The following is a 13,303-nucleotide window of genomic DNA, read 5'->3' as shown; positions in this document are numbered from 1 at the left end:
TCTTTGATGTATATGTAAGTGAGGTGGAATAGTAATACCTAAAGACTCTTTGATGTGCAAGTGAGGTGAAATAATAATACCTAAAGGTTTTGAGTAAACAAAGTCCTCGGTAGAGATCCACAAAAGCTCCTCGTATGATTTTCTCAGCAGTTTGGATTTTCTTGCTACTGATGGGCGTCAAACCATCAGAGGCAGCATTATTTGATTGGGTTATAAAGTCTCCCCAAACCACTTGTGTAATGGCAGAAATAGTTCTTGAGGGGGTTGTTGCAGGAATATCCACTCTCATATGTTTTCCCCTCACAGAAAACCACTTGTTTTTCTCCTTCTTACTTCTCCACAATCGATTGCCCACCTTGACATCTTTGTTTTCCAACTCATTCACCTCCTCACATACTTCCTCTCCTTCAATTAACTCATTTGAATCCATTCCCATGCCTGCCCTCAAACATACATGTTTTAACTCTTCAATCAGTAATTTGGAATGGAGGAATAAAAAAAAAAAAATGTTCTAAGTAAGAAAGAAAAGCCATAGGTTTTTCGACCTTGTAGTGGTGTAGATGGGGGTGTATTGAAGGCAAATGATCGATTTGATTTGAGTTGGATGAGAATCTGCATTTGTTGTTGCAAAGTATCCACCCTTTCAAGAAATTCTGCCTCCTTGCTTCTGTAAAACTGATTGACTGTATTCAGTTGGGTATCCAGTCTTTTAAAGAAGGTCTTTGTTGCCTCTGCCTCTTCTTCTTCAAGCAACTGCACTAACTCTGTTTCATAAATGTCCTCCTCTCTCTCATGAATCTGATAAATTAAAATAGAAATATCACGACATAAATTTTTTGTAAGTCAAAGTTTAGAAAATGCTGATTGTAAACATAAAACAAGTAAATAAAGAAGACAAAATAACCTAAAACAAGTAAATAAAGAAGACAAAATAACCTATGTCCACACTCAAACAAAGAATCAATTATATTAATTCAATCTACAATTTCATACAGCAGATGACCCCATTCGTCTATTTATACATTCACATATAACCTTCGTGACTCTTGAACTTCATATCCCAACAATGATTAAGTCTGATATGTTTGCTCATCATTTTTTCATGAGTTAAGTTGGTTGGTTGAATTTACTTTAGATCTCTCTGGAATGGCTTAAACATCACACACTAAGCTTAATTCCTAAATTAAAAGTGTTAAATAGTCAAAGTTGACTTTTTTTTCCCAAGCTTAATTCTTCCCTTAGTGTGTGATGTTTAAGGGTGCCCGATCTCTCTATTAGATTTCATCTTACTTTTACTTGAAATAATCGAAACAATTTATGCTCCAACCAAAATGAATACAAACTTGTTTAGGAACTTATGTATATTTTAATAGAGTTCAGTGCCAACAATCCTTCAATCATGTGGAATTTTCGTAAAACCATCTTTCCATTAAAAAATTTAATATTTAAGCACAGTAAAAAGTATTGACTCGTTCAATATTCATTTAAAATATGTGAATCAAAGCTTTTAAGTGGTTGTTTTAAGCTGATCATCAAAGATTTGTAGTATGTAAGCTCAATACAAATATAAGCAAACAGAAGGAAGACAAACGTGAAGCAGCCTGTTTACCCGAGGTCCCGACCATAGCAATTAAGCTCTCAAAACTCTTCCAAATGATATTCATGATTTCCCTGTAAAGCTTTAAAGTTTGGCCAATGGGTTTGTTAATGACTAAGCTAGGTAAACGCAGAAACGTTTGATATTTATAATGGACACACAAAGGAAAAGAAAAACAAAAGGCTGATCATTTGCAAACTACAATGATTCTAACGCAGTGTGTTTAGAACGGTGAATATTGTTAGCTTTTTATAGTATGATGAGATAATAATGAAAGTTATTAATACAATGAAGCTGGTTATATTTCATACAAAATGTGATTTTTGACTAAGGAAAATGTTGGCAATTGGCTAACATTTTTGGAGGGGTTATGATATGATTTAACCATTTCTGATGGTTCTATAAGACTATTAGTTGTATCATACATTGGCAAGTCATCTTTTAGTGCAATGGCAATCGTGATTATTCTAACAACTGATATCAGAGTTTGGTCACAAGTTGGAATAATGAAGGTTATGCTGAAATCTTAAGAAAGAGATTGTTTACAGTGAGTCTGCCCCTTTTAAAAGAACTTATATCTTAACTATCTCCTATAATTTTATAAGACTATTGATTGGATCGGATATTGACAAGTAAATCTTCTAATGCAACAGCATCCCTGACCATTCTAACAGAAAAATTAAGAATACTTTTCTAACATCATTTGCCCACCTGAATTGCTTGGGGATCGGTTCCTCGAGTAATCCAAGCTCTGGTTCTCGCCTTCAAGTAATCCCCAATGGAGTCTGAAGTATATCCAAAGATGCTAAGCATACTTCCTTCCTCATTTCTAGTGCACACCGCCGCCTTGTTACGCATAAGCTTCATCTGCTTCACATCCTTCTTCAATTCCCAGTAATTCACAAATGCTCCTTTCCATTCGGGTATCAACTGTGCCTCCAGCTGCTTCGAAAACATCACCATTTCTTCCCAATACAAACACTAATTGTGAAAATGCTCCCTACTCTCCTTGTGCTTAATGTACATCCACACAATAATATATTTCAGAGCCATAGTATATATAAAAATATTATATGTATAGTTTGAACAAAGTTTATGATCTAACTATTTGTACAAACATTTTCATTTGACATCTAGAATGGGCAAACCTAAGAGAAGAAAGGCATAAATTTGGATTACTTACTATTATACAAGATGGTATGGAATGTGTGTGTGTGTCTAAGCGCATGTGTGTATCTGTATGCATACATATATATATATATATATATATATATAGAGAGAGAGAGAGAGAGAGAGAGAGACGCACACAGGCTTAACCGGTTTAACCGGCACACTCGAAGAGTTGAACATTTCAGCCTTCCAGTGGGCCCAGCTACTGCTAGCCAATAGAATGAGACCAATGCATAACCCACTCTAAACCACAAATAGTCAGTGGTTCCACTGTGCTGGTTAAGCCTGACCCACATATATAGACATACATACATACATACATACAAATAAAGTATATCAACTATCTCATAATTTGTTTTATATTTATTAAAATTACAATTTCTTTTTATTATCATTTTACATTTTGCATTTACTAATTAGGAAGAAAAATTATTTATAGAAGAGTTTTAGTAATAAATATTAAGTTTTCTAACAATAAAATAATAAGTTGACAATTTTAGAAAAATAAAATATTTAAAATATGTTAGTTATATACCAATTCACATTTCTTGTATAAAAATGTATATCATGCAAGCTTATTTCTTTACACTACATCTAAATAGATTTTATTCAATGTGATTGTTTCATAATTCTTCATTTACATTTACATTGTGATCTTCTTTACCCATCTAAAAATATCACATAATTCTTCATTTACATTGTAATTGTAATCTTCTTTATCCACCTAAAAAATAATAGAAAAATAAAAATGTAAAAACAATACTTTATTTTACAATTTTTATATAATTATATAATTAATATTTTTTCTATGTTTTAACTTTATATAAAATTTAATTTAATTAAAGTATTATAATAACAATATTTTATAATGAAAAAAATACTTTATAGGGCCATATATAGCTACTTTTAAAACATAGCAAATATCACTTTTAAAACACATATTATAGCTCATGCAAATTTTTTTCGTATAATATTTACTCCTTATTTTAAAAGTTTTATAAAGTTTTATAATGGGAAGACTAAGTTTTACATTAGAACGACCAAATTAAAAGAAACAATATTATAAATTATTAAAAACATTTCAAATATAATATCCGATTACACAACTTAAAAATTAGTTAATAATCAATAAATCCATGTATTTCTTTGGATTCAAAATATAAGCATGAATGACGTATACTAATAATTATTTACTATATCATATAAATCTGAATCACGCTATTAAAACTATCGAATATTCTAATTTAAGATTTTTATTTATTTATTAAAATTTAAAAATTTCTATGATTAATTTATATACTTTTATATGTTCTATATTTTGAATTTACTAATTACAATAAATAAATCTTATTTTCTTAAATTATGAATTATCATATAGTGATATTGTTATAATGATTTAACTATGTAGTTTGTTCCATGGCTAAATCCATTTTTGTTTACAATTTCATTTGTAAAACCTTCACCAAGTATTGTGCCTTATGAACCATTCATTAGAAAGCCCCTTAAGCTCATCAATTGATAAGTGGAGATATTTCTACAGCAAGTCAAATTGTGATTTTTCTATCAGATTTAACTGTGTAGTTTTTGAGCAAACTCATTGGTCCTCATGTTTCATGAGTAGTGATTCACACATGAACCATCTCTCACGAGAATAAATGGAACACTTAGCACTCATTGGATCTAAGTGATGCTCACAGAGGTGAAGCACTAGGACTTCCCACGAGGTCACCCATCCCAATACAACTCCACACTAGAGGTCATCAATCCCAGTACTACTCTAGCTCAAGCGCACTTAACTGCGGAGTTTCCTCCATGGTTAAACCCACTCTGCTTGCAACTCCATTTGCATAACCTTCACCAAGTGATGTGCCTTATGAACCATTCATTAGAAAGTCCCTTAAGTTCATCATATAATCAAATTCAATATTTTGAAATATGTTATTATTATTTTTAAATACAAAAAATCTATGTATATTATATATTTTAAAACTAATAGAGATATAATATAGTAAATTATCAAAAAAATAAAATTCAAATAATTTTAAAAAATAATAATTATAGAATAGCTGAAAAAATAAAAAAGAACCAAAATACAAGATGCCCCGGAGCATATCAGCAGAGTTATAAATACATCACATGATCAAAAAGTACATCAAGATTATACCCTATATTTTTATGTTGATGCTATCAATTTCTACTTAATTTTAACCAGTTAAATGTCTCCATGCAATTTTTCATGGGAGACTAGTTTAGGCAAAGGTCAAGTTGAAAATAAGTTTAAAAGAAAAAGAGAACAGTGTTGTTACTTATTGAAGAAAACAAACGTCTCTCAGGTTATTTATTTCCAATTTGACATTCAAATAATCTAAAAAGAATACAACTAATTTTTTTTTAAAAATAATATTTACTACGAGTGCTTAGCAATGAATGTTTTCTATAAATTATGCCTCCAAAAGTCAACCCAAGGGCACTGTCTAATTTGACGCCATTGAAATAGCCATTTACAGCTACGACCCAATATTATATACACATTAACATGGGCTTGCAATAGATTACAATGCAAATTGCAAACATCTTTAATCCTCGTGAGCAAATGAATACGAAAGAAAGAGAAAGGAAAGAGTAAAACAAACAGATCAAAGCCGCCAACACAAAATGATAGCGATGTTTACTGTTTCCTTTTTCATATTACGCTAGCACTTCACTCTTCTCTGTCTTATATAAGTTGACAATGGCATTCTCATAATATAGAAAGAAGTAAAGTAAATAGGCATAGTGATTGAAATGAAAGGCAAACATAGTTTATAGTGGGTTGAAAAATTGGAGCAAATCGGTAGAGGCAAAATGGTTTTTGTATGGGCCAATGGAAGGGGACGTTTTGTGCAATAAAGTAATGTTGTGCACAGCATGGAGGAGCATTTTGCAATACCTCTTTTCTGACATGGGGTTGTGTTTGGTCTTTGATACTTTTGGTGATCTTGTAGTGCAAATTGAGCAAATGAATAATTCAAATAAGTAAATAAATAGTGAGCCACCTTTATTTTATGAAAGTATTAGTATTGTTAAATTTATTAAGAACTATCATTATATCTGAGGTCTTCAATATGGTTCTATCAAGATTAAACGAAAAAATAATTATTAAGAACTATCATTAGATTTATTAGGTCTTAAATATGGTTCAATCAACATGTTACACTTTTATTTAACATATAATCATAACATTAATATTGTTTGATTTAGTAAGAACTATTGTTATACTTATTGAGGTCTTAAATATGATTCTATCAAGATGTTCTATCTTAAATGAAAATATTATTAGTATTATTAGTTTTTTTTAAAGAACTATCATAAGATTTATTGAGGTCTCAATTATGATTTGATCAACATATTCCACGTTTATTTAACAAAAACATAGTAACTTTAGTATAGTTAAATTTAGTAAGAACTATCAATATATTTATTGAGGTCTTAAATATCATTCCATCAACATGTTTGATGTTATCATTACATTATAATTGATATTAAAATGATTATATTAGATACATTGAATTCAATAGAATAATCATGGTTATGATTAAATTTATATGATTTAACTATTATGTGCTTATGACTAATAAGATCTCATTTAGTAATATTATAATATTTTTATTAATTACAAATTAATACGATGTGATTTAATGAAGGTACCATAATATGACACTATTGTCAAAAATAAAATGTAAATGATAATGTTGAGTTAATGGTCAAATCAATTTAATTGATTCTGACATAAAGTGTGTCACATTATATATTGAAAATAATTACATGTCAATATTTTTTATAGGACAAAGTGAAATTTCACTATATATATATATATATATATATATATATATATATATATATATATATATATATATATATATATATATATATATATATATATATATATATATATATATATATATAATTAAATTGGTTCAGAAAGAGCCCCCAAGGGAAAGCACTAGAAAGAAAGAAAACCCTCATTTGTTACTCATAATTTACAAAAGGATACTCCCTAGACTAAAGCAATGGGTTTGGAGCACCCCAAAATTGACCTTATAATTGGCCTTACACTCGCTCCCTATTACTAAGTAGTTCCCAAGAAAATCTGTCAAAAAGAAGAATGACCTTTATGGCCTTACAATAAACCTCCCATAGTTTCATGTGAGATAGAAGCTAATCTTCATTTTTCTATGAAATCAAAAATATTTTTCAGTAAAAATGATAGGAACATTACTAAAAAATGATATATCAAAATATAGCATGATATTTCAAAGAAATATGCTTTTATGTAACCATCTATACTCACAAGAGGAATATTCTTCAATAGAGTATGAGTTTCATAAAGCTTGGGCCTAACTATAACTATCCTTGTAGATTCTTTTTCCCACTATAATTTGCCTCTAATTTTCATTTCAAATGTATTTTCTTAGAGCATTTTAGCCTCCTGCATTTGAGTTAATATTTTCCTATATTTTCTACCTTAAACACTAAGATTTATCTAATTTAATAAGGTTTTCAAATTCTTTGTTCTCATGGATGAATTGAGAACGGTCAAGAGAATCAATTGAAATTTCATTGCATTCAAGGTTGGTTAAAAAAATCAGCCACTTTATTACCTTCTTGAAGTGTATGGGAGATGAGATACTCCTCAAAGGCGTTTGGAAGATGCCAAATATGATTCTTAATGTAGGCAATTCACCAATTAAAGGAGAACCTACTAATGAAAGCATTAATAATAAGCTGTGAATCTCCTTCAATTTGTACCTTTATGTACCCTCCTTTCTTACCCAAAACTAGCCCATAAAGAAACACCTAATCCTCATACAAATTATTTGTGCTTGATGGAAGTGGAGAAGCTTTGATAGAAACCGCATTTCCCATGAAATCTCTAATGCATGAACCAACACCAAATTTACTTGGATTTCCACATGAAGCCCCATCATAATTATTTATCATAAATCCGTATGTTGGGGGAGTCCATCTAACAGTGAACCAATAAACCATTTGAGTCCCCCTCTTATTGGGAAGATATCTTATATGGATAGAGATACCCTTCCATTCCTTAGAAACAACACTATCTGAAGAAGAAAATTAATGAATATATTTTACCTTTAAAAGGCTAGTGCTCGTCAACAATCTTTGAAATAGACTTCTCTATTCCTTCCAAAAATTTATTAATAGGGGACATCTCATGATGAAAAATGCACTTGTTCCTCTCCCACCACAAATTCCTTACCATTGAGTTAAAATAATGGCTTGGAATATAATATCAACCAAGATTTAAAAAGATCCCATAGGTTGCTTGGTAGGGACATGTAATATTCAAGCTTCGTAGGAACAAAATACCAACACTTTAGCGAAAAAGGATAGAGTAATAAAATATGATCCATAGTCTCATTAGCATTACCGCATAACACATATTTAAAGGGTTGGGCAGTGCAAAGATTCTCCAGCTTCTCACTTGTGAGAATTTTCTTCTTCAGTGCTAGCTACAAAATAACTAGCCTTCAAAAGCACTGATTTATTCAAACAAAAACATAATGCACATTGAGGTATCTTCAAATTATCTAATTGTTGAACAACTTTATAACCATCCTTAATGGAGCACAAACCATCCTTAAATGGAGCGTATACAAGAACCTCTTTTTTGTTAGACACAAAGACTTCCCTTTCTAATATTTTTCTTTTGTAAGCATACTTTACCTTGGGATTCAATAGGCAAGTCCTCTGGGCGTTTCCATATAACCCTCCCTAAATAAACTTCTACTGAAACACAATCTATCAATGTATGACCCAATACTCCACTGAGGCATAAATAACTATTAAAAATAGAGATACTATTCAGATGAAAACATATTAAAAGAAAATAGAGAAAGAAGAAACTTGTAGCTTGGTTTTTTAAATAGTAGAATCCTATTTATACAATAGATTAACCTATAAAAATGTCTAAATGATTGGAAAATAGATTGACTATAAACTACTTCATGATTTACAACACACACATGAAAATGGATAAGTGGACTACTCTTGACAACTAACTAAATACAAGAGATAGATCTGTAGTTAGTCATTTATTCAAATTGGAACTCTATGACAAAACTACAATCAAATTGAACTCTTTCTTCTAATTACTCAAACTTGAGTTGCCACATGTGTAGTTGTGGTTATTCATTACTTTAAAACTCCCCCTTAAGGAATAACCAAATTTCGTTTGACTCCTAACATCTCTCTAAATGTTACAAACCTTATTTTTCCCAAGGAATTAGTAAATATATCATCTACACTATCATTGGTATAAAAATAGTTAAACTCTATCTCTTGAGACTAAATTTTCTCTCTTACAAGATGATGTTGAGTTTATATATGCTTTGATCTTGCTTGAAAAATAGGACTATTTGTAAGCTTGATTGTCACACTTGATTGAAGTAGGCCCTTCTTTCTTTTGTCCCATATATTCAAGAATTTTCCTTAGCCAAATTGCTTCATAGGTAGCACTGCATAATTCTCTGTACACAACTTTAGCAGATGAAAGAAAAATAGTTGGTTGCTTCTTTGTGCTCCAAGAAACAACACTTGATCCTATGTTGAATGCATAACCAATTGTTGAATTATGGACACCTAGATATGCTACCCAACCAGAATTAGAGTAACATGTCAACTTAACATTCAAATAGTTAGTATATTCAATGCTAGAAGATATGGTGCCTTGTAGGTATCAAAGAACTCTTTTTTCTACATTCTAGTAGACCTTGAGAGGATTATCCATGAATTGGCTAAGTATGCTAACTGAATATAAAATATCAAGTCTTGTAGTGGTCAAGTAGTTTAGACTTCCCACCATCTACCTATAGAATGTCCCATTGACTTGTGAAGTATCACTATCACAAGAGAACTTAAAATGTTTGTTCCAATGGAGTATATGTTTATTTACAATCTTGCATATTATAAATTTTTTTCATTAACTTCTTTGCATACATAATTTAAGTATTCAAAGTCCTACCATTGTGTCTCCAAACTTTAAATCCTAAGAATTACTACATTTTGCCAAGATCTTTCATTTCAAATGCCCATGATAAAGCTTCCTTTATTGGATCAATCAACTCTATAGAACTTCATGTTATGATTATGTCATCTACATACAAAAAAATCAAAACAAAATTCCCATGTTCATCATTCTTTATGTACAAATTTGGATTATTTTTACTCTTAATATATCCTTGTTGAATAAAAATTTATCAATTTTCTCATACCATGATCTTGGTGCTTGTTTGAGACCATATAATGCCTTTTTAAAACTTGCATACCAAATGCTCTTTCCCCTGTTTTACAAAGCCTTGAGGTTGAAGAAGGAAATTTCTTCCTCTAAATCACCATTTAAAATGTTGATTTAGCATTCATTTGATGAAGAACCCAATCAAATTTAGTGGCAAGTGTAATCATTAGTCTAATAGTATGAACAATAGTATTCATTTGAGAAAGTAGCATAAAAGTCTCTTCATAATCAATTCCTTCCTTTTGTGAGTACCCTTTTGCAACTAATCTAGCTTTCAATTTATCAACAATTCCATCAACATTAAACTTTTTTTTGAACAACCATTTGTACAACCAATAGCAATTTTACTTGTTGGTAGTTCAGTAGTTCCCAAGCTTCATTATTCATAATTCAAACATATTCTTCATGCATTGCATTCATCCATTCTGAATGATTATTAAAAATAGAGATGTTATTCAACTAAAAACATGTTAAAAGAAAAATAGAGAAAGAATAAACTTACAACTTCTTCAAAATTTTGATGTTCATCTACACTCATTACTTGAGTCATTAAACCAGAATCATTATACCTAATTGGTTCCTTTATTTTCCTTGTGGATCTTCTTACTGCATCATTATTGAATGAAATGGCTTCAACTTGACTTATTGCATGCCTACTTTGACCATGATTTTATTGATCTATCTGAACTTTCATAGTCTTCTTCAAGTAGTTTCAATGAAATTGTTTTCTCCACCTTATCTTCTTCTTCAACATCATCTATAAATTCATGAAATATAACATCTCTACTAGAAAATACCTTATGAGTAGTAGGATTATACATCCTATGGATCTTGTGATCAATACAATAACCAAAAAATATACATTTAAATGACTTTGAATCAAGTTTCCTTCTCTTCTTGTTTGGAATATGACAATATGCCTTTAAAAAATTCAAAAATAACTAAAAATTGGCCCTTAATTCTAACAAAATTTTCATAAGGAGTTTTATTTGCAAGATAATTGGTAGGTATTCTCTTTAATAAATAGATATTTGTATTTACTTCTTTAGTCCACAAATTATTAGGGAAATTCTTTTCTTTTAGCATACTTGTAACATATTCAACATTTTTTTTATTGTTTCTTTTGACTACACCATCTTTTTTAGGACCATGGGCAACCACATATTGCTTAAGAATGCCATTATCTTTGCAATATTTAACAATTTTTTTGAAGTATATTCCTCCCTCCCTCCCTCCTCTTATCTGATCTAAGAATCTTAACATTGTGAGCTAATTTTTTTCTACCATTATTTTGAATTCTTTGAAATATTCAAAAACTTCACTCTTGTTCCTTAAGAAATACACCCAAGTGTATCTAGAACAATCATCAACAAATATAAGAAAGTAAGATGCTCCCCCAAGTGATTAAGTTTGCATAGGACCACACATACCTTAATGCACTAATTCAAGAATATTTCTTTCCTTTACATTGGCTCTTAGTGGAAATAAATGTATGTGTTGTTTTCCTAGTGCACATCCATCACAATCGATTTGTTCATCCTCAAATATCAGAAGACCTTTCACCATCTCTTTTCTTTATAGAGAAATTTGATGTTTTAAATTTAAACTACCATACCTCTTATGCCATAGCTCTTTAGTAGGTGCACATGTAGTAGTCATTGCATGATGAATTCCCATTTTGACATCAAGCTTATACAAACCTCCCATCCAAATTCCTTCAACAATTGCATTACTATGATTTTCCATATCTTTAACTTGACAACCCATCTTCAAGAATTCAAGTTTTAAACCTTGATCAGCAAATACTAAAACTGAAAGCAATTTTTTAAAAAAAATTTGGGACATAAATAACATTAGAAAGTTTCTTTACATGACCATTAGGCAATTGTACACTTATGACACCACATCCTTCTACATCATGTGGCCTATTATCTCCTAAATAGATCTTTCTACCATCATCTTTCTCTTGATTTCTTTTAAACCAATTTCTATGACATGACATGTTGGTTGATGCCCCTAATTGTATGAACCAATAATTACAATCACTTGATTTAGTTGAAAGAGCATAATAAATCATGAAAGTTATCACCTATTGTATCCTCAACATTCACAAAATTAGCGTCATATTTATTGTTTTTTGACTCATTATTTTTCTTTTTGTAACATTCGCATGCATAATGACCAAGTTTTCCCTAATAATTAATATTTCTATTTTTCTTTACATTTGATTTGGATGTCACCCCATCATGATAACTTGTTTCTTCTTTGTCCCTTTGGTTGTCAAAATTACCGCATACTTTTTTCTTTCACCATTGCTTTCCTTTATATGGCTTCTTTTCTTTTACCATCAAAGCTAACTTAACACCATGGGATGTATTTGTTGACATTAAGGTCAATTTTTTTATCATTGACTCAATACTTAGTCAATTGGTTACATTGCTACTAAGCTCTACAGTTGCTATCAAGCCTATCAGCTGGTTTGTAATGTTAACCAAGTGATTCAATTGCTCCTAAGCCAACAAGTCAATACACAATGTTATCGAGCACCTAAGTTAGTTTTTTTCCAAGCTACACAATATTTATTGAGCTTTATAAAAAATGTATAGTACAAACCAAGGATAGAAGAGGCTATCAAGCTATTCAATGGAAGTGAAGAAGATCATAGTGCTAACCAAGCTATGTATTATTAACCAAATTCAATAGTTTCTACCAAGCTCATAGGGTTAACGAAGTGGATCTAGTATTGACTAATTCATGCAGTGTCAACCAAGTGATCCAGTTGCTACCAAGTTTCTTAGTATCAAGATGAAGTGATTAGTATGAACCAAGCTTCAGGTTCAACTAAGTGCCAAAGATTGCTAAACATCGGCAGTGTTTGTCGTGTATCAGAACATCACCAAGTTTGTCTTTAGAACCCAAGTTCTAGTAGTTGGGCTGACTTTGTGAATTATGATGAAATTGGTATTGTAGATGACTTTAGTAAGTTGTGATTTGGATTGGTATATATATAATGCATTATATCATATGAAAATAAGATATATGTGAAGAGATATGATAAGAAGAAGTGTGAATTAAAGAATTCTACAAGCAGTACCAGGGACAACAAAGATTTATCTATCATAGTTAGGTGATCATTACAATACAAGGAATCTCAATCAACAAATTATATTTTTAGATCAAAGATCAACCGCTGGTTCATCCTAATAGGTGCATGAGTGAAATCCTTTAATATGGTAGAC

At 30.5% G+C, this 13,303-nt stretch overlaps 1 protein-coding gene across 1 annotated transcript in view; it reads right to left on the bottom strand.

Moving 5' to 3' along the window:
- Positions 1–2,560, bottom strand: part of LOC149555750 (phosphate transporter PHO1-3-like) — a 40,829-nt gene extending 38,269 nt beyond the window's left edge. The window contains exons 1-3 of the mRNA XM_089833691.1: positions 2,309–2,560; positions 546–798; positions 81–438 (exon numbers count right to left, since the gene is read on the bottom strand). Coding sequence (XP_089689817.1) covers positions 81–438; positions 546–798; positions 2,309–2,560 — 863 coding nt within the window. The remainder of the gene's footprint in view (positions 1–80; positions 439–545; positions 799–2,308) is intronic.
- Positions 2,561–13,303: the final 10,743 nt, after the last annotated feature.

Source organism: Cupressus sempervirens, chromosome 5 (genome assembly GCF_028749045.1).
Source record: "Cupressus sempervirens isolate cs-2001-9-10 chromosome 5, ASM2874904v1, whole genome shotgun sequence".
In the NCBI taxonomy this organism is placed as follows: domain Eukaryota; kingdom Viridiplantae; phylum Streptophyta; class Pinopsida; order Cupressales; family Cupressaceae; genus Cupressus; species Cupressus sempervirens.
This window is presented reverse-complemented; position numbering and strand designations above follow the sequence as displayed.